Consider the following 22,896-nt stretch of genomic DNA (forward strand, 5'->3'; position numbering starts at 1 on the left):
ATTCAGCACCTCAGCTTGCAGTAGAGCCCACTAACGGCCTGACTGATCACAACAGTGCCCCATGAGGGAGAGGTAGTTGTGATCACCACCCCAGCTGCTCCAGATGTCAGAGGTGAAGTGCAAGGCTACCTGTGGCCCTGCCTTGTACAGCTCCTCCCTCAAGTACTCCCTACATGCCTGATACAGGGAGAGCACCACCGCCCTGCTAAAGGTGGTGAGTGCGGGCACTTTGTAAAATGGAACCAGAAGTGCCTGAACCCTGGCCGCTCAACTAGGGAGAAGGGCTGGCTATCCAGACCAAGCATCTCCCCAGTGCTCTGGGTGATCTCACTCACCTTGGGAACGTGCCCCCCTTTCTGTCCACCTTTCCCGCACTGGTTCAGGGTGGCCTGCCTCTGTTTTGGAGGCAAGGGGGCTTTGGAGCAAGCGGGAGACTTCCCTTTTGGCACACTCACACTGGTGTCAGGCTGAGGAGGATGAAGGGCAAGAGGGTGCTGCCTACTCAGATGCAGCAGCATCGCCATGGTGGAAAGGTGTCTCATGTCCTTGCCACAGCTCATGTGCCTTCAGCAGGGCTGGCAGATAGCAAACCTGGGATCATCTGGCAGCTCAAAATGATCTCACACTACACTACTGCCTGCTTCTGGGTTGAGGGTGAGGATCCTGCCTTATCCCCCTCCTTAGCAGGCTGAGGCTCAACAGCTGGAGGAGCTGCCTGAGCTGAGCCACTTGGCTTCATAACCTCCGCCTCCTCTGAGGTGCTGCTTTCCGGAGGAGACCTGGGTCTATGGGGAAACTTGAGGGGTGTGGAGCACAAACTTTGATTCCCCCTCAGTACCCAGAATTGCTTGAGCCAGTGTGCTCAGCATCCCTGGTTCCAGCTCCTTCTCTGCCAGTGGGAGGCTCACGCTGAGAGAAGAAATTGGGGTGAAGGAGACAGTGATTCCACTGCTGGTGCCTACTTCTGGACTAAGCAGAGGCGGTGCAGGTGCAAGGACATCAGGGACAGACACTGCTCCCACCTCCTGGCTTCCACTGGCAGCACTGATGTCATGGCTGCCTGGGAACAGACTGCATCTGTGTTTGGGGGGGAGGGGCTTGCAGCTCTAGCTCTCCCCCCACGCTGTCTCCCTCCCCTGCCAGAAGACCTGGCACCTGCCTTTCCAGCATGCTTCATATTGACCTTTCCTGTGCTGTAAAAGGTGTGTGTGTGTGTGTGTGTGTGTGTGTGTGTGTGTCAATCCTTTTGTATTGTGTGTTTTATTCTCTCTGTTGCATGTGTGCACTGGCTTCTTCTTTGATTGTTTGCTTCAGTGTTAAGAGTTATGTAAAAATTGTGTGCTATCTGTCTGTCTTCTTCTCCTATAAATATCTGATTTTTCTTATTTATATTGTATGTGTGCATCCGCATGCGCACAAGCAATCTATGTGCCTCTCTGCATAGTAATGGATCACACTGGCAGGGAAATCACAGCTTTCTTTTTTCAAAGTTTCCACACAAAAAAAGAGCAAATATAAATTCAAAGAAATGAATTGAATAGTAATAGTAATAGTAATAGTAATTGAATAAATCCTACTCAATCCTTTCTAACAAGAAAAAGGAGCAGGCAAGTTCAACTACTGAGTATAGCAAGCAAGCTGACATGCTTCAGTCTGAGGTTTCCTTTCTCTCACAGTTCCTGAGAGGGAACAAGCTAGGAAAAGGCACAGCATGCCTCCAAACAGAGGCTTTTATGCTGTTTCTAGTCCCACCCCACAGACACTGTCATTGGGAAGGCAGCCAGAGAGAAATCCTTCCCGCTAGCCACCTACACATGTCAGTCTTCCCCCCCACCTGCTCCCTCCCCCCCATTTTCCCTCCCTCCCCCACTTCCCCTCCTCTTCTAACTTTCAGTTAAGTTGTCTGAAACATCTGAAGCATTTCTGAAGTGCTTCAGATGCTCTGAACTGCTTTGGACAACTTAACTGAGCCTGCACTTTGATCTGGGCATGCCGCTTCTGGCGCCAAAGTATCCGAAGCGGCCCCGGATCCAAAGCATCATCGGAAGCCTTGCACAGCCCTAGTGGTCACTGTAAGAGGGGTCACTACTCAAAGTGGCTCCCTACACATGTAATGGATGGCTTGGGCTCTATGGAGCTTGCATAGCTTGAGGATTACAGCCAATGTTTGTATTAGGGTTCTTTTTCTCTAGCTTATCTATCCAATCTTGCCTGCCATGACTTGGTGTAAGAGAGAAAAAAGAAGGTGGGAAGCTAGCTATCCTACCTGGCTGTTATCCTTTATTCTAGCTAGGATTTTTCGGATTTTTCTTGCAGCTTTTGTCCTCTTTTAATTGACTCATTAAGCTGGGTACTACTGGCTGTGTGTGGTCATATTACTCCTTACTTATCATAAATATGGATCTCAGAGAGCTACAGGACTCTGAGCATCTGTTTTCACAAACACTCTTGCCTGCAGTACCCTCACTTACATTTTGGTGTCTTTTTCTGGTTACAGGCTCAGCACTGGAATGATCAACTGTTTCCTGATCACATTGGTTGTCTCTTTTGGCTTCTTTTCTTTACATAAGTGTGGAGACTCCTCTGAGTCTCAAAGGGAGAAAGCTCCTTGCTCTCATCCCTTTACCCTCCTGGGGTGCTGTTTCCTGTTCTTCTTTAGTTTAAATGTTTTCATCCCAGAGCTCCCTCCACAACATCTCTCTCCTCTTCTTCCGGTTGCTGCAGGGCACAGTCTTTGAGTATTCCCTGTCCCGTGCCCAGCCAACTGGAACTGCCAGGAACTAATAAATCAGGGCATCCCTGTTCTCCATGTGTCTCACTCTCCTGCTCCTGTAAGGTTATCTAGTTAAGTACTCGTGCTTGGGGCAACCGCCCCAGCACTTATTACTCTTTTTGGGATTTCTTCTTATTTTCATCCCCGTGTGATCTTTGCTGCCACAGTCACTCCTTGCTTTATAATATTTTTTATTAAATTTACTTGATTCTAAGACAAGGCTTTTTTCCCCCAGTTAACACAGGGGAAAAAACCCTTGGTCTTGGAATAGAGTATGAGGGCAGTGAAGGGGCAAGCATCTGCTATTGCTCAGGCTGTAGTGGGGCGGGCAAGATATGCCTCACAGGCTGGATCTGACCTGTTAGGCAATTCTATCTGGCCCACAGGGGCCCTGTTGCAGGGCAGCCTTAGGGGTGCCGTGACCTCCCCTAGCGCCCCTACCTACCGTGCCAAATCCAGTTTAAATGCACCCTCTTTATCTTTCCTGCCACGTCTTTGATGTTAATATGTTCAAGGGAGGCTGCCTTTCTACCCTCTTTGGCACGGCCTGGACGTATCCTGGCTCAGTCTAACCGCCCAGTGCACTCTGACCTTTGGGCTGCACACAAGTCCCATGGTCGCCCGTGCCCTTATGGGTTCCCGGACTTGTCTCTGTGCCTGCCTGTCTCGCCCCGTGGCTCTCGCTCACACTGGGGCCTGCCTCCTGTGGCTCTTGCTCTCTCTGGGGCCTTGCCTCTGTACCGTCGCCCTGCACCGGGCCTCGCAGCTCTCGCCGTCCACACCAGGGCCTGCCTCACCCCGTGGGCCTTGCAGCCCTCACTGGGGTCTGTCTCCCCGCGGGCCGGCCTCTATATTATCGCCCATGCCGGGGCCTGTCTCTTATGCCGCTGCCCCCAGCCGAGGCCTGTGCCTCGCGCTCCCCGCGCTCTCACCCCCAACCGGGGCCTGCCTCGCCTCGCGATTCCTGTGGCCCACACTGGGGCTTGCCTCTCTACCGTCGCCCACACTGGGGCCTTGCTCCACACTCCCTGCCCGCACTGGTGCCTTGCTCACACTTCCCACAAATCGGGGCTCAGGCAGCCTTGGCCTTACCTGGCCCCCAGACCCCCTTCTTGGGTCTTACACCCACTGGGCTCCTAACAGTGGGGCTCAGGCAGCCTCAGCCTTACCTGGCCCCAGACCCGCCTTCTCGGGTCTTATGCCCCACTGGGGCTTCTTGTGTGCGCCCACACTGGGCTTCTCCCGACATCACCCACACTGGGGCAGGGTCGGGACACCCCAAAATGCAGCAGCACTCTCTGATACCAGGAACGCCCCCCCTTTACTGGGGAGCTCCCATGAGGCCTCCTCCACCCCTACAGCCTCACCCGGTCCTCCGGTGTAATACAATAACCACAAAACAAAAACCTCACACTCCTGTGTTATAACATAAATTCCAAGCTGACTGGCTATCCATACCTCCATTCATATCCCTACCAGGGTTTTCCTCCACCCAGTATCAGTGAGCAGACACTGCTCAGACCATCAGGCTTCTCTGTTATGTTCTGCTCTGCTTGCTCCAACAGAGCTCCAGCTTCTTCAGCTGCCAAAGGAGAACTGACCCTGGCCTCACTGTTTATATAGGCCAGGCCCTGCCCCCTTCTGGTCAGCTGACCAGACTTCAGGCCCTGCCCCCTTCTGGTCAGCTGGCCAGACTGGTTGTCTTGGCAACCCACACCTGTGCTGCCCTGGTGAGTGGCAGCTGAGCCCATATTCCTGTTATCAGTAGCAGGCACCTTAGTGTCCTGCTACAGGCCCCTCTGAAAGACAATAATCTCCAGCCTGTGGTTGCCCCTCTGCCCTCCATGCAGTAGGTACCACAAGCAGCAGCAGCTCTGGCTCTGGTTGCTAGGTAATCAACCCCCACCCCAGCCTGGCCAGCCCCTCCCTGCTCTATGCAAGGGTTGGGAGGAGCTGGCTGCCACCAACTCCAGTAGCATCACAACCTCAACTAAGTGGCAGCTCATTTCAAGGTATAGCACCATGCCCTCACAGTAGAGAAGAGAGAGCAGAGGAAGAAAAAGGAGAAGAGTCCCAACCTGCAGCCTTCCCCCTGTGGAAAGATCTACAACTTCTGTAGACAGATCTGTGGCTCAAGGATTGGACAATTAAATCACCTCAAGAGCCATCAGTGTGCTGTGGTCAAGACCATCCTCAAATCATCGGATTGCTGATGACTCCTGTTAATTCAATTCAGTATGCCATTGGCTTTTCTGGCAGCAAGAGCTCACTGTCTGCTCATTTCCAGTTTCTGGCCTACTGTATCCCCAGGTCATTTTCTGAAGTACTGCAGCGTAGCCAGTTACTCCCCAGTCTGTATTCATACAAATTATTGTATCACAAGTGCAGGACTTTGCACTTGTCCTTGTTGAATTCCACCTGGTTGACTGTGGACCATTTTTCTACTTTATCCAGGTCATTCTGGATCCCAGCCCTACCTTCCAAAGTGTCTGAAATGCCACTTACTTCCACCACACATTTGCTAAATGTGCACTCAATCCCCTCATCCAAATCATTAATGAAGAGGTTAAACAATACTGGACCCAGGACAAACTGCTGAACAATCCCATTGGATACCTCTCAACTAGACATTGAGCCATTGAGGACTACTCATTGAGCACAATATTTAACAAGTTATGTACCCACCTGCTGGAAACACATTTGTAGTAACTGCAGTCTCTTGCTATACAAACTAGTCATGCCAGTGCAGATGTCTTTCCTGACATGCAGCTGCAGATTTCTGGCCTATATGGCCCATCATTGTTATCACTCTCTGTCCAATTTCTGCCACTACTGAGTATGGGGAGGACTGGAAGAATCATGCCCAATACAGCAAGTCTCCCTGATGCCCAAACACTCTGGGAATTTAACTAGGTCACAGTATACAGTCCTGAATTGAACTGTAACTTCAAACTAACTGCTAACTCTGGTTCCTAATAGGCCTGTGAGAATCAGCAAGTATTTGCTTCAGATTTGGATTCAGCTGATTTGGAGGGACAGTGATTCAATTTGGGGATTTGAATCACTGTCCCAATTTGATTCAGAGAATTCTGATTCAGAGATTCAGCTCTAATTTGGACATTTAGCCATAGACTATAATGGAGAATCACTAAAATACCTATAACTTTGTCTTTGTTTTGCAGATTTAGATGAAAACAGCAGTGATGGTAGCCCCTTCTGAGGGCATGAAGCCTGCCAAGTTTCAGGGAGATAGGTGCAGGGGTTTCTGTGAAAGTGCACCTCAAACTGTTGAAAGCAAAACTCACATCACGTGTGTGTTAAGACAGACCAGGATGAGAACAGCAGGGATGGTAGCCCCTCACGCTGGCATGAGGCCTGCTAGGTGTTAGGCAAAGTGGTCCAGCGGTTTATGTGAAAGTGCACCTCAAGGTTCTGAAAGCAAATTAAAAAAGCAAATAGGTGCGGAGTGAGGTGGGTGGTACTCACTCCGTCTGCACATAGAGCTAGGGAACCCCAGCAGCGGGAGGTTCACCTTCAGGAACACTAGCTGCTCCACCAAACCAGGATCCAAGGAGGTGTGGTGGGGTGTCACAACATCCCCAACAATGCTGAACACCCTCTCACAAGTTGAAACGAATGGATAGAGATAACAATAGGGATTGTAGGCAAGGGTAAGTAGGAAATGATTGGATACAACTTACAAGAAGAGAAACTAGCTACTGAGAGAATAGCTAGCAAGCCAGAGCCTTTCAAATGCTGCTGCTCCAAGACAGAAACAGCTCACAAAAGGCACAGATCACTGCAGACACAGCTTTATATGTTGTTTCTACAGCCCTCGCCCAGAGCACTGTGACTGGAAGGGAACTCAGAGAAAGATCACAGTCACTGGCCAGGTACAGATCTCAATATCAAAGCAGTTTTTCCCCCCTTCTCAGCCTTTTCCGTATATGGAAGATCACCCTATCCCCCTACTTCTTCTCAGTTTCTGTTTGCTGCAAGCTGTCCGAATCTCTGAATCTCTCTGAATCGATCAGAGGCTTCTGATTTGATTCAGACCTTTTAATGGGCTCCTGATTTGATTCAGATTCAGAGGTTTGGCTGATGAATCAGGCCAAATCTCCTCCGAATCAAATCAGCTACCAAAGCTTTGCACAGCCCTAGTTCCTAACCATTGGCTTACATGCTACCTGGTTTCCCACAGCTAGACTGGGAAGGAAGCCAAAGCTTCTGCATCAGGACATAAAGTAAACCCACAACTTCCCTTCCCAGTCCAGAATCCAAGAGCATGGGAACCATCTAAACAAAATATTAGGTTTAAGTCTGTGATTAAGTTTCTTAAAGTGAATCTGTATGTCTGTATGTTTCCCTGGAGCCACTGGAGTGCTGCTCTCAAGCATGTCCCACCCACCTGTTCCCATTCTGCATGTGCCAGTGAAGCCAGTGAAGTTGGTGCTCTTAAGCATACAGGACACAAAGCTCTAAAGAGCAGTATCCAGGGGTGCCTTTGAAGCAGTTTTGCTGCTTCAGTGTTGGGTCTGACCTGTGTAGAACAGGAACATGTAAATAAAGTATGCTCAAGAACAGTGTCCCTGTCAGTACTAGGGTATTACAACAGATATACCCTTAAAAGAGGAGGTACTAGACATACAGAAGGAAGGAGGAAAGGAGCCCCCATGAAATGCAGAGCAAAGGATGTCTTTCATAGTTTCATAGTTTCATAGTTTCTAGGGTCAGAAGGGACCTAAGCAGATCATCTAGTCCAACCCCCTGCCATGGCAGGAAAGAGTACTGGGGAAAGAGTACCCCAGCAAGATGTTCATCTAACCTCCTCTTAAACACCCCCAGGGTAGGAGCCTGCACCACTTCTCTTGGAAGTTGGTTCCAGATCCTACCCGCCCTGACGGTGAAGTAGCGCCTCCTGATACCTAGCCTAAACCTGCCAGCTTGTGACCGTTATTCCTGGTCACTCCTGGTGGTGCTCGGGGGAACAGTGACTCCCCCAATGCCTGCTGATCCCCCCTAACTAGTTTATAACAGGCCACAAGATCCCCCCTCAGCCTTCTCTTTTGGAGGCTGAACAGGTTCAGGTCCCGTAGCCTCTCCTCATAGGGCCTGCCCTGTTGTCCCCTGATCATATGAGTGGCCTCCTCTGGACCCTCTCCATGCCGTTGACATCCCTCTTGAAGTGTGGCGCCCAGAACTGGATGCAATACTCCAGCTGCGGCCTGACCAGTGCCGCATAGAGGGGGAGGATCACCTCTTTGGACCTGCTTGAAATGCATCTGTGGTTGCATGACAAGGTACAGTTGGGCTTCCTGACTGCATCCCCACACTGCCAGCCCATGTTCATCTTGGAGTCAATAATGACTCCAAGATCCGTTTCTTCCTCTGCACTGGCGAGAAGGGAGTTCCCCACCCGGTAGGTATGCTGCTGGTTCTTCCTCCCCTTGCACTTGTCTGTGTTGAAACCCATCCTATTCTCATCCGCCCACCCTTGTAACCTGTCGAGGTCTGAGTGTAGCCTGTTGCATCCTTCCAGTGTGCCCACGTCCCCCCACATCTTAGTGTCATCAGCAAATTTGAACAGGGCGCTTTTTACCCCCTCGTCCAAATCGCTGATGAAGATGTTGAACAGTGTGGGCCCGAGGACCGAGCCCTGTGGAACCCCACTGCCCACGTCCTTCCAGGTTGAGAAGGACCCATCCACTACCACCCTCTGGGTGCGGCCCTCCAGCCAGTTGGCGACCCATTTGACTGTGTGGGTGTCTACACCACAGCCCCCCAGTTTCTTAATGAGAACAGGGTGAGAGACAGTGTCAAATGCCTTCCGGAAGTCCAGGAAGATTATATCCACTGCTACCCCTGCATCTAATGATTTGGTGATCTAATCGTAGAAGGCCACCAGGTTGGTCTGACAGGACCTGCCACTGATGAACCCATGTTGGTTGCCCCTAAGCATGCAGTCCCCTGCTGGCCCCTCATGGATGTGTGCCAGCATAATTTTCTCAAACAGCTTGCCTAGGATCAAGGTAAGACTAACCGGCCTATAGTTTCCCGGGTCCTCCTTCCTGCCTTTTTTGAAGATGGGGACCACATCCTCCGGTACCTCACCAGAGCACCACGAGTGCTCGTAAAGTTGTGCCAGGGGACTTGCAATGACCTTGGCCAGTTCCTTTAGAACTCTAGGGTGGAGATCATCCGAGCCGGCTGACTTGAATACGTCCAACCCCTCCAGAAGCTCCCTAACTAAACCCGTGGCCCAGGTTTGCCTCCCCCGGGGCCCGAGGGGGGCCCAGCAGGGAGGTGACTGTTCTGGTCCCTACTTAGGAAGATGGAGGCAAAGAAATCGTTAAACATGTTAGCTTTGCCGTCTGGTGTGACGACCAAGTTTCACATCGCGTCCTGGAAGGGCCCCACATTACCCAGGACCTTCTTTTTACCCCCTACGTATTTAAAAAAGGACTTCTTATTGTCCTTAATCTGGGAAGCTAGCCCCAGTTCCATCTCTGCCTTGGCCTTCCTAACTGCCCCCCTACATCCCTGAGCGACTACAGAATAGTCGTCCCTGGTGATGACCCCTTCTTTCCATTGGGTGTAAGCCTCCTTTTTAGCAAGGAGACACTCCTGGATGCTTTTGGTGAGCCACGGAGGCTTGTGTGCTCTCCTGCTCCCTTTGATCTTTGTTGGGATTGCCTTCCTTTGGGCTTGGAGGATCGTCTCCTTAAGGAGCGACCACTCTCCTTGGACACCTGGCTCCCCTCCCCTCCGGGACCTCAGCGCTTCTCCAACTATCCTCCTTTAACCTGCCTCTGTTGCCTGTCCCTGGCAAGTCTACCTGATTGATCTTCCAGTAGCATTTCTGTCCCATCTACTTGGGCCTTCTTCTTTCTCTGATATAAAATGATAGTGGGATCAGAAGAACATAGGGCATGGAACTGGAAGATGACTCCTGAGTCAATGAGTCCAATCCACTGCTATGACAGGCAACAATATTATAAAATTGTTTTAATAAACTTATAGCACTCCATCATAAATCTAGTTAGGTTTCATGCTTCCACTACTCTAATGCGAGGCTGTCCTAGAACCTCACTGCTGTCATGATTTGGAACCTACTTATACATTTGCAGCTTATTCATGGCCAGTTTATGAACTTTTTTTATCTTCTGCCAACACCATCCTTTAGCTTAACTACTGTATTTACTTGATTGCAAGATGAGGGTTTTTTTCTCCATTCAGCATAAAGAAAAAGAAACTTCATCTTGTATTTGAGTATGGCTCAGGGCAAGTAGCTGCTGCAACTGAAGCTGAAGTGCTGGCCTGGCCAAGGGAGACCACATAGTATTTGGGTCAGGGAGGGGGACAAGTGCAGGAGAGACTGCACAATGCAGTGGGGAGCTCAGGGGAGATTGCACAGCAGCAGAGAAACTCTTGTGTCCCAGCTCCAGCCTGGATCTGGAACTGGGGCTGGAGCTGCTACCGCTGCTGCTGTCTGGCCAGGACCAGAGCCACCATGTGCTCTATACCCCAGGCCAGAGCCAGAGCTGCCACATAGAATAAACAGCAGTGAGGAGAGGGGGTAAGTGGAGCAGGGCCAGGTAGGGAGAAAGGGGCAGTCTAACAGCCATCCTGCTGCTGCTTTCCCTACCACAGCAGTTGGCATGGGGGATGAATTTAAGACGTAAAATACATATTTGTTATAATCTTCTACATATGGAATCTAATTATCGTGGAGTGATCTTACATTCAAATTCATCTTGGATTTGGGGAAATACGGTAGCTTTGTCTTGAGGACAATAGAATTCTCTGCTTCCCCCTCCCCCAGAAACGGGCAGAAAGGAGTGGGTGGCTACAGTACCTCTGTGGAGATGGGAGCAGAGGATATATTATTTAGGTCAATTTATCACAGCAACTAAAGCAATGGTTACAAACTTACTGGGAAATGTTCATTAGTGAGAGCCATCTTACTGCACATTTCCACAAAATATTTCAAGTATTTTTCATCAAGGATCAAGTAAACAGGGATGTGTCGTCTGTTGGAAGCTTCTAACAGGTCACATAGTATCTCCATGTCTGTGAAGATATCCATCACAATTGCAATCACCTGGCCAAGAGGAGAAAAAGAGAGGGCTTTAATGAAGTAGCACTCCTGAGAACAATGTTAAGTAGGTAAGTTCCCACCCACCAAAGGAAGGAATTAAAAGCCCAGGGGGCTAGATGCCACAAAATGCACAGGCTTCTTGTAGTTATCAATGGAACACCAGGCCAGAGTTTCTAATGCACTTGTGTGTTCACAGAAGAGTGTCAGGAGGCTGAGAGCCTCACACAGGGCTTCAGACTACTGCAAACCATGGACCAGAGTCTAGTCCAACTATTAGGCATCTAAATGAGATTCTGTTCCACTCTGTTCAAATCCCTGAAAATTGATCCAGTGACCATTAACTACTGGTGTAATGCAGCTGTGAAAAAAAATTAATGCAATCCTGGGAAATATTAGGTTATGTATATTTAGTCCAAAAAGATTAACTTAAACTGAAACAAATGTAAAGCATGGCCATGAAGATGGTTAACAGAACAGAGACATTTTCTTATGAAAGAAAATTAAAGGTGCTTGGCTTATTAACTTAACAAACAGACTGGTTATTAGGGCTGTGCAAGACTTCGGACAGAGCTTTGGATTCAGAGAAGCTTTGGACGTTTGGGGTCCGAAGCAGCATGTCCGGATGGAAGCGCTGGCCTCATTAGGCTTCCCGAAGCGGTTCGGAGATCCCGAAGCGCTTCGGAGACGCCTTGGAGATCCCGCCGTAGGGTATAAGGGGGAAACAATAAAATATCTATAACTTTGTTGTTTTTTGTCCAATTTGGATGAAATTTTCAGAGGCAGTAGATTCCACAGAGAGCATGAAGTCTGCCAAGTTTCAAGAATGTTGGTCCAAGGCTTTGGGGGGAACTGCACCCCAAATTCATGAAAGCAAAACTGATGTCACATCTAGGCGTTACAACACAGGGGTGTCAAAACTGCAGGGGTGGTAGCTGGCAGGCTTCATGGCCTCAGAAGGGGCCACCATCTCTGCAGCTGTCACCCCATTGCGCCTTAACACACACAGTGTCACCCATGTCACGAGTTTTGCTTGTCTGCAGCTTGAGATGCAGTTCCCCCCAAACTCCTGCACTGATCTCCTTGAAACTTAGCAGGCTTTGTGGCATCAGTAAGAGCTACCACCCCTGCAGTTTTGACCCCCCTGTGGTGTAACATGTAGATGTGACAGGAGTTTTGCTTTCAAGAATATGGGGTACAGTTCCCCCCAAATCCCAGCACCAAGCTTCTTGAAACTTGGCAAGTTTTATGCTCTTAGCATAAGCTATCATCCCTGCAAGTTTCATCCAAATTGGACAAAAACCAACAAAGTTATAGATATTTCATTGAGTCCCCCATTATATCCTATGGCCAGATCTCTGAGGCGGCTCTGAAGCTTAGGAGCTGCTTTGGCCAGATCAAGGTGGAAACCCTGTCTGGAGCTCCAGACTGGATCGCTGCTGACTCGCACAGGCCTATTGGTTATGGTAACTCATTACAAATGCATTTGTAGTATATGTGGAAAGCTAAACACTTTCTTGGGCTGCAAAACAATACCAGCACAAGATCAAGTGGCCGCAAACTGAATACAGATAAATGTAGATTGGAACTTAAATGATTTCTAAGAGCAAAGAGCGAAGTTTTGGAATGGTCTTCCAAGCAAAGTCGTGGGGGCAAGGAGCCTGAATCACTTTAAGACTGAACTTGATAAACCTGTGGAAGGATTATTATGATAGGATAGGGAATTCTGGATCAAAAAATAGTATGTGTAATATATGGAATTACGTATTTGTAATGCCTATGTTGGGATACAGGAAAAACTGTTGTAGCATGGTATATGTCAAGTAGGGCTGTGCAAAATTTCTCTGGGTGTTTCATTTTGAAGGTGTTTCAATGCATTTCAAGCTCAAAACAGCAAAATCAAAATGAAATAAAAGCCTTCAAAACAGCTTCAGAATGAAACAAGGGCGCTCGAAATGTTTTGGAAGTTTCAAAACATTTCAAGTTTCGAAGCAGGCTTACTTGGCTTCAGCACCAGTCCCAGGCGGCAGCAGCAGCCTCCTGTCATCCAGCATGCAGATCCAGGGGCCGCGCCCCCAAGGAGGAGTCTGGCACAGCCCTGCAGCCCTCCTGGGAGTGCAGGCACCCGGATCTGTGCACGGATGACAGCATGCTGTGGCTGCTGGCTGGGGCCAGCGAAAGCAGCAGTTTTCCCAGCACTCAGCATGGACTGCACCAAGCTGGTCCCAGCCCACAGCAGGAGCCTCCTGTCACCCAGCACACAGATTGGGGGCCCGGCTGCACCCGTGGGAGGGCTGCGTTTCACATGACAGGAGGCTGCTGCTGCTGCCTGGGCCTGGTGCTGGGTGCAGCCCATGCCAGCAGCCGGGAAGACTGGTGCTGGCGTTGGCAGTGACAACATGCTGTCATCCTGTGCGCAGATCTGGGGGCCTGCACCCCTGGGAGGGCTGTGGGGCTGTGCCAGACTCCTCCTTGGGGTGCGGGCCCCCGATCTGAGTGCCAGATGACAAGAGGCTGCTGCTGCCGCCTGGGACCAGCACTGCGCTTAGCCTGCATGCAGCACCGGAAGGACTGCTACTGCCGCTGGCCCAAAGCAGCAGCAGCAGTGTCCTGTCATCCAGCATGCAGATCTGGGAGCCTGTGCTGTCACTGCCTGCTGGGGCTAGCAGTAGCACTAATCTTCCCAGCGCTTGGCATGGGCTGCACCCAGTGCCAGTCCCAGCCAGCAGCAGCAGCCTCTTGTCATCTGGTGTGCAGATCGGGGGCCCACCCGCACCCCTGGGAGGGCAGCTGGGCTGTGCCAGACTCCTCCCAGGGATGCGGGCCCCCGAGCTGCATGCCAGATGACAGGATGCTGCCACTGCCACCTCAGGTCAGCAGCAGCAGCAGCACCAAGCTTCCTGGTGCTGGGCATGGGCTGGCAACACGCAGATCAGGGGCCTGCACTCCTGGGAGGAGTCCAGCACAGCCCAGCAGCCCCTGCTTGCCCCACTCTTAGCTCGAAACTCCCACTCGGCCCATGGCCGGCTTCAGACCCCCCATATGCTCCCTGCCCAGCTGCAGCCCCTCCCCCCACCTCGCGTGAACCTGCCTGGCTGCAGCCACCCCATTCAGCCCATGGCTGGCTCCAGCTCCCCTGCGTGCCCCCCCCACCTGGCTTCAGCCCCCCCAGAGCTTACCAGCAACAGCAGCCACACTCTTCGCCTTGTGGCACAGCCCCCCTGCACGGCAGGGGGCAGCACGGCTCAGCCCCAGCCGACAAGTATCCACACTGCCTCTGCCACTGCATGCTGCTGAGGCCTAGCTTGGCACAGTGTGGCATGGGGCTATGCGCTTTTGGGCAACTCCGGGCTCTCACCCAGGGCTGCGCGCCACTTGTGGAGACTGTTGACCACACTGGCCTGGGTCCTGCATGTACAGAAGGCTCCTGCATGCAGGACTCGGGCCAGCGTGACTCGTGATCCCCACAAGTGGTGTGCAGCCCTGAGTGAGAGCCCAGAGCTGCCCGAAAGCACACAGCCCCACGCCGTGCTGCACCAAGCTGGGCTGCAGCAGCACACTGTGGCAAAGACTACACGGTTACCTGGCGGCTGGGGCCAAGTCACACTGCCCCTCCTGTGCAGGGGGGCTGTGCCACAAGGCCAAGAGCATGGCTGCTGTTGCTGATAAGCTGCAGGGGGGCTGGAGCTGGGCAGGGGGTGCATGGGGCGGGGAGTGCACAGGAGGGCTGCAGCTGGGCAGGGGGCATGCAGCAGGGCCAAGCTGGGCAGAGGGCATGGCGGGGCTGCAGCCGGCCGGGAAGCATGCAGTGGGGGCTGGAGCCGGGCGGGAGGCATGCAGGGGAGTGGGGGTGGGGGTTGGGGTGGAGCTGACTGCAGGCTGACCAGGAGGGCTGGAGCCAGCCATGGGCTGAATGAGGGGAGGCTGGAGTCAGGTGCAGGCCAAAAAGGGGGCTGTAGCCAAGCAGGGAGGCGAGTGGAGGGTGCCGGTCTGGTGGGAGAAGCAGCCTGAGCTTCCTCTCATCCGGAACGCAGATCTGGGGGCTTGTACCCCCAGGAGGGCTGCCAGGCTGTGCTGGACTCCTCCCGAGTTTGCAAGCCCCCAGATCTGCACCAGATGAGCGGCTCAGACTGCAGCAGCAGCACTGTTGTTCAGTGGTGGGCGCAGCCTGCGCCCAGAGCTGGACCCAGGTGGGAGAAGCAGCCTGATCTTCCTCTCATCAAAGGCACCGATTGGGGGGCTCACACCCCCAGGAGGGCTGCCAGGCTGTGCTGGACTCCTTCTGAGTTTGCAAGCCCCTGGATCTGTGCCACATGAGGGGAGGCTCAGGATGTGGCAGTAGCAATGTTGTCCAGTGTTGGGTGCAGCCCATGTGCAGCACTGGTCCCAGATGGGAAAAGCAGCTTGAGTTTCCTCTCATCTGGGGTGCAGACCAGGGGCTTGCACTCCCGGGAGGGCTGCTGAGCTGTGCCAAACTCCTCCCCGGGGTGTGAGTCCCTGGATCTGTGCTGGATGAGAGGAGGCTCAGGCTGCGGCAGCAGTAATCTTGTCTGGTGGTGGGCGCAGCCCATCGGCAATCTGGTGACCCCTCCAGACTCGGGAGGCACCAGTTACCCATGTGGACACTTGCCCGGACAAGAGAAGACCCAAGTTCTAGGCCTCCATTACCCAAAGAGGGGTTGAAACTGCATTTCCTGCTTTCAGTTTCTGCCATTTGATTTTTGTGATAGCTTGCTTTGCTCTGCAACTCACCCATGTCTGTAGTTGCATTTTCACAATAAGTGGCTTGTGCGCTCTGGTAAGGCACTCTCTGAAAATAACTCTACAATTTCTAACTTTTTTCAGTTCCTTGTGAGAGAACATGAAAGCCAACACCCAATGCTTCTGAGGAAGGTAAACAAAAACCATGATGTAGCAGCAGGAAGGGGAAAAATTCCTTCCAAGCCTCATGTGGCAACCAGCAAGGCCCAGAAGTATGGGAAATACCTACAGTAGAGCATAGGCAGGCAAAGTTCCTCCTAGATCAGTAGTGTTCAACCTTTTTGCTCAGATGAGCAGTGTCTTGCCTGATTGTGGGCTGGATGGTGGTTTCGATCTAGCACCTGGGGCTGGTGCAGCTCCACCATCCAGCCAACCATTCCCAGTAGGGGAAAGGGGCTTCACCCAGCCTCACAGAGGGGGGGAAGGGAAGGACAAGACTTGTCTCCACGTGAGCGGGGGTGGTATAGACCAACTCCATCCCAGCCCTGCATGGATAAAGGGAATGTGGCCCAGCCTTGTGGGGGGAGATGGGGCATGGCCTAATCCCAGCACCACTCTGCAAGAGGAAGGGGGCACAGCCTGGCTCCAACTGGGTGCACAGGGCTTAGGATTTGGGAATTTGGCAGAAGGAAGAGTGGCCATATTAATGGCCACCCAATTTCCCTGCTGCCAAATTTCGTGACCTGTGGGGAGTCCTGTGGGTCAGGTACAATGGTTCCATGGGCTGCATTTGGCCCACGGGCTGGAGGTTGAGATCCTCTGTTCTAGATCATCACTGTCAAATGCTTGTCCAGCCTCTTCCCTGAACACACCCAATAATGGAGATTTCACAACTCTCCTAGGCAGTCTATTCTACTGCCTTGCTGTTCTAACAGTGAAGAAGTTTTTCCTAATGTCCTATCTAAACTTACTTTGCTGCAACTTGAAGCCACTGGCCTTTGTCCTGCTCTCTGCAGTGAGAAAAAAGGTGTTCTTCCTCTTCTTTATGGCAACCCTTCAGATATTTGAAGACTGCTATTATGTCCCCTCTTTGGTACCTTTTCTGCAAGCTGAACATGCCTATTTCCTTCAACCCTGCTTTGTCTAACTTACCTTCCAAGCCCGTTAACATTTTTGTCACCTGCCTCTGGACCCTCCCTAACTTTTCCATGCCCTTTTTATGTCCTCCATCTCCTTCCCCATGTATTTTTAGCAATAGAGAACTTTAAATCAGTGCAGAGGGTTGGACCAGATGACTCTTGAGGCTCCATCTCAAACCTATAATTCCATTTTGAAAGGGGAAATCCTTATTTATGGTAGTCATATAAAGCCCACAAGGTACACTGGGAAGCCGCTGATAAAAGGCTTTGGCATCACTGTTCCAGTTCACTGCCAGCTACTGTGCTACTTTCTCCTTGATCTGCTCATTCACAGAGATCAATACTTCAAAGTCTGCCAAATGCTCACAGATTCCAGCCACACCTGTGACAAGTAATGTTTTTCCTCAGGCTTTATTATTAAAGGTTTTTCTCCCCACATAGCTACTCATAGACTGTGATCAAGTCACTCCTTAACTGGTGGTGAGATACCCAAGAGTTAGCAATTGCAGTGCTGAGTTCCCCCTAAATTCCCCTTGTAAATCTAGCCCTCGTCACTGTAGATGACTGATGTAGGAGCCTAAGGACCTAGGCACACAAACAAATTACGAGGCAGTAATTCAGACTTTCCAGGGTATCTGCCTATATATACATTCTTCAAGTCAAGGGTCCTCCCAAGTTACAGTCCATTGCACTATTGTGAGTGAGGCCAGCTTCTGTAGCCAACAGCAACCATGGGAGCATATAGTTTCTGCCACCTCGTCTCCCCAACTTAGTGAGCAAGAACCCATTTACAGTTGGGTCTGCTGATAGTGGTAAAAGTCCAGAGTAGGGCTTAAATTACATCCCCATATTTGGCAACCTTAACTACACTGCCCAGACTCCCTAGCATACCTATTCTTATCCCTCAGTAAATGAAAGCCAACTGTGGCAACTCAGGGAAAAAAGAGATAACATTCATGTATCCCTAGGCTGAGGGTCTGCACTGAAAAGCTACCTGATTTAGCCATGTTACCATGGTGCTCCACACTAGCCCATTTACTCTACAATTCAGGGAATGCCTATTGGATTTGGCCTCTCACAAAAGATGATTGAGCACAAGACTCTTCCTACAAGCCTGTCCTAAATCCTATTTAACCATATTGTCTAGCAGTTCTTAAATCCCCACTCTGCCTGAACTGGAACAGGGACTCTGGTGGCATGCAACTGTAGGAGCTGTGCATACATGGCAGGGAGCATTGTTGATAAGAGGTGACCCAGCGGGGCTGCACTTCTCACCCCTACGTGCAGTGCTGGCCAGAACCATGCACTGACAGGCACCAGCGCCCCCACCTGCTGCTGCACCATGGGTGGAGTGGGAGGGGGAATCCCCCACCCTTCCTTACATCCCACAAATGCCACACACCCACACCCTGACCCCAAAACCCCCCACATATACACGCCCCCGATATACCCTATGGACCCACACACACACTGCCACACTCCCTCACAATCCCCCCACACCCCACCATACACACACAACCCCCCACACACATACACCCCCCAACCACCTCCCCACACACAATATACAAGACTAAGAATTTATTTTTGCATTATTATGCAATCACCTCTATATGCAATAGGCAAACACAAATTGTGGCATAAATATTTTTTGTAATACACTTAAAATATGTCACACGTGTCTGACTTCTACTGTATATTTTGGGTTTTTTCTGATTCTAAGATGGCAACACCCCCCCCCCAACGTACACACACACCAAAGGAGTATTTCCAGAGGGCAAGGGAAGGACATCTGGTGGCAAAGGGTTAGGGGTTAGGGGCAGGACTTCCAGGTCCAAAATGGCAACCAGTGTGCAGGGTCAAGGGCTACCCATGTAGCCCTTGAAAGCTAACTAAACCTTGCTAAGCAGCCGCCCAGCTGAAACAATTGCCTGTCCCTGAATTAGCAGGTATATTACTCTGGAGCCTGGCTCCTTACAATCCATGCCCTGCAGCCTACAGTCCACCTCACTGCAGCCTTCACTCTGCACTCAGTGACAGCAGTTATGGGTCTGTGTTATAAGCCTACATTCTTAAAGGTACTTTCATGTCTTAACACGTTGAAATGGGAGGTAGGTACCTAAATGCTTTTAAAAATTTGGCTCCAAAAGGCCTAAGATATTTTTTAAAAATGAGGCTCAGACATCTAATTCAGTTAGGCCTCAGAGCACTGAAAGGAGCAGCAACTAAATACTTTCGAAAATCTACCAAAGTTTTTAGATGACATAGAGGGGAGAGTATGGGCATCTTTAAAAATTCTCAAACTGTGTGACAGGGCTGGCTCATGACACTTGTTTCTGGGTTTCCAAACACTCAAATGTTCCAAATATTCTTGAGCATGAACCTGCTTTGTTAAGACATGGAATACTGCCCTTGCTCTCAGCTCAGGAAACTGAGAGCCTAGTACAAAGAACTGTTAGTGTAATGTTAGAAACTGGCACACCAGCAAATTATCTTTCCAGACTCTTAATTCAGTAAAAACCACAACAAAGGAGCCATTTCTACAGGACACCACTCTCCTGCCTATAGGACCTTGTCTACAAACTACTTCACTTCAGAGCACCCTTTAAAATTTTTCCTAAGATGTTTCTCACACAGGCTGAAGTGCCATCACTTCATCAGAAGCACATTCACAGGGACTCAAAGGCCAGAATGATCACCAGCTGATCACCAAAGTGTAGCTTGAGTAACTCTGAGTTACCCAACTATTGTGCAGGAGTGATTCTATCACCCTGCTCAGGAGGGAGGAGTAAGTAGATGGGGGAAGTGTCTACGCAACTCTGGAGGGTGATGCTATTCATAGAATGGGGGGAACTAATGCAGCTAGAGGAGGCTAATAGAATCACTCCTACCTAATAATTGGGTACCTTAGAGTTGGTCATAAGCTGCCTTTTGGTCATGTATTATGTGAAACAAAATTCTGCCCAAAGACATTAAGGCAAAGGGAATGTTTGTGGTAAGGTAATCTATCCTGAAGAGCACAACTAGACAATCTTAATAGCAAGTAATAAAAGCAAGGCTTTCTATCCTATGGAGATTCAACAGTATAACCTCTGGGCCTTAAGAGTATCCAGTTCTTGGGATAAAATAAGATTACAGATCACAGATTAATGCCAAGGAGGTAAACAACCCAATGCCATGTGCTCCCTGTCCATATACAGGACAAGCCCTGACCCTATTAACTCCCTTCGCATTAGCTGGAGAAGCCCTGACCCCACATTCCTCTGGTCCATAAGCTGAATAATTTTGATTCCACATATTGCTACCCATGGGCTGGGTGGCCCTGACCCCCATTCCCTCCCTACTCCACTTATGAACTGAATAAGCCCTGATCACATGTGCCCCACCCATGGGCTGGACCACCCCTGAAGAAGTATGGCCCCTGCCCATGGGGTAGATGAGCCCTGAAGCAGCAAGCCCTCTGCCAAACAGAAATCATGTTCTCTGGTGTTCTGCATTATACACATTAAATAAAAATGGACCTTGACATAGAGGGTTTGAAATTTGTGTTCATAGTGCAAAACCACAAATGGAGACCAACAAAATGGATGCATAAGAGCACAGCAAGGATATAGGGATGTCAACTTCACAGCAATCACAGCACCCCAGCCGCATAGGCAATAATAAGATTGTGACTTGTGGAGATAGTAACAATAGCTCTGATAGCCCATGGGCTGTATCCTGCCTTCTCTGGCTGTCTTCTTCCCTTGTAGGACCCTCTAAAATCTGATGAGTTCTGTACATACCATTTTTGCCCTGCTTATCAGGGACCGGAGTAAATCCTTGATGCTGTAAGCCTTGTTCCTCTGGAAGTACACACTGGCTTGAGTTTCACTTGACCTTGTGGTGAATGACAGCATTGGCCAGCCCAGCTCAAGCTCTGGCGGGTGCACATCAGACATGAGTGGGAAGTAGGTGCCAGAAGTTAGTTCAGAAAAGAGGGAGGCCAAGTCACTGGTGTCCCCCTCTTTGGACACTACTTCACAACCTTTGCTTGCATGTGCTTCTGGGATGCTTTGGCATTTATATTGACTTATGTACTCCATGTCTAGGGTGGAGAGAAATGGTAGCTCCTGTTCCTCAGCAATGGCTTGTAGATAGCCAGTCTTTCCCTCCTCCAAAAAAGCATCTGTAGCAAGTCTGGCAGTCTCACTGTGCTGTAGCACTGTGCTGCTACTGGGCTCCCTCCACCATGGCTTCTTCAGCTCCTCCAGCCTCCTCTTCAGTGGCCCAGATGATCCTGTCCTCTGGAAGCAAAAGCCTGCCTCTGCAGCTGGATAACTGAACATGACTAAAGCTGCCGGTACTGAGCCAAGCTGCTTGTTGGTCTCCCTCCCTTGCTGGCTGGTGATGGCTTTCCTCAGTTCTTTCCCAAATGATTCCTGTAGGTTGTCAGATCTGGGCCACAAACTGCCTCCCCTGAATCAAAATTAGTTGTCTTTAACTGTTTCACGCTCCAGGAAAAGAGCTGGTCTTCTGCAGTTCTGGCTTTCAGGTCTGTTAAATGAAACAAACTGTGATTCTTAGCATCTGCTTGTCCTTTCCATGCAGAGATATGAAAGATAAACTGCTGAGTTCTCCTGTGCAGTAGCTGATTCACCCTTCCTGCCAATCTGATGTCCAGGTTAGGCCTCCACCCTCACCCCTCTGCCAAGTAGGTGGAACCTGTTGGATCAGTTTCTGTGTTCAGAGTGAAAATATAGATGTTGAAACTTGTTCCAAGCCAAACATACTTCTCAGTGATAATTATAATCAATTGTAAACATCCCAAGCAGCTAATCTGAAAGACACAGCTAATCTGAAAACATGTGGAAAAGCTGCTGTTCATTCTTGTCACAGTGTCTACTTTAGGCACCACAGGATTTCTGGAACAGCATATACATGTGGGCCAAAGACTCTAGGTGGAATAGATTATAATCTGATTTCAAATCACTGTAGGCCTGTCGTGAATTTACTGCTCCAAAAGAGCATCTACACGGACTTAGGCGTGAGTCTGTTCCACATGTTCATATCTTGGAAATCTATGAATGCCTCTACTTTTGTAACACATGCTTATCTGACCACTATGACTGAATCACAAAAAAGCAGCTGAGAAGCAAGACCCACCTGTTGCATTAACTGTTTTTCACCCCTGGGGGTACCTGGGACTGGTGCCTCACTTCCCATCCCTAGCTCTGCTACTGATAGGTAGAACAGAATCAGACCTCAGCTTATATCCCTCTAACTAGTGGGTAGCAGAATCTAAGAGGTCTGAGAATCTGCATTTTTTATGCAGGACTTGAACAATACTGTCTATATTGTGAGTATCCTTAGGATTTGGCAAACAATGGTGTAACTGAAAGCATGGTGACTAGGGCCATAACCCTGGGCACCGCCATTGTGAGAGGGTGCAAAAGCAGTCACTGCCACAGTAGTGGCTGACTGTGCCACTGAAATCAGCATGGCAGAGCCAATGCTGCTAGGTATGTTGGTGGCTGATCCAGGTGCAAACCTGCCTTGCTATGCCCCTGTTCGCAAGTACAATTATGATTGTAGTTGGAAAAGGCTCTTTTATATGCCACAGCCACTCTGCTACTTAACAGAACATGTCACTACTACATAAACAACACTTTGCTCCTGAAGAAAAGTTTTGTGTGATACAGCTGGTTCCCAGTAGTTAGGAGTACCTGTGACTACTCTTGCTTCATGTATACACTCCCATAAAGGAAAGTAAATAGCTCAGATTTGTACTGCATATAGGGAGTGATAGCAAAAGCCCTATGTATGCATTGTATATTGGATTATAGTACTAGGAGTCACTTTTGGCATTGGTAAATGGAAATATTTAAATATAATCAATCTCAAAACACTTTCTAGTGGTGAGAAAAGTGTTGTTACAGGTGGGGTTAAACTATACTGAGACTGCTCAGTTTATCTCCTGGCCTTCACTGAGAATATTTGTTAGAGGGTGTTTCTGTCCAAAAGAAATGCAAATGCTAAGCTACATAGGATTCTGAATTCTCTGGATGGATGGCTTTGGTTGGGTATTACTTGGGTATTGTGCTTGGGAAGATGGACAACAGACGGTTCAGACCTTGTTCAGTACTATTCAGACAGTTCTGAATAGCCATGCTTTGCTACAACTAGATGTTTCTGTGTGAGTCACAAGGCTG

The 22,896-nt window shown here is 49.9% G+C and overlaps 1 protein-coding gene across 1 annotated transcript in view; it reads right to left on the minus strand.

The window, feature by feature from the left end:
• SACK1C (scaffolding CK1 anchoring protein C) overlaps positions 1 to 21,033 on the minus strand; it is a 47,080-nt gene extending 26,047 nt beyond the window's left edge. The window contains exons 1-2 of the mRNA XM_090065264.1: positions 20,491 to 21,033; positions 10,707 to 10,874 (exon numbers count right to left, since the gene is read on the minus strand). Of these exons, the coding sequence (XP_089921390.1) occupies positions 10,707 to 10,874; positions 20,491 to 21,033 (711 nt within the window). The remainder of the gene's footprint in view (positions 1 to 10,706; positions 10,875 to 20,490) is intronic.
• Positions 21,034 to 22,896: the final 1,863 nt, after the last annotated feature.

This window comes from Crocodylus siamensis, chromosome 10 (assembly GCF_052110815.1).
Source record: "Crocodylus siamensis isolate JL-2025a chromosome 10, ASM5211081v1, whole genome shotgun sequence".
Classification (NCBI taxonomy): Eukaryota; Metazoa; Chordata; order Crocodylia; family Crocodylidae; genus Crocodylus; species Crocodylus siamensis.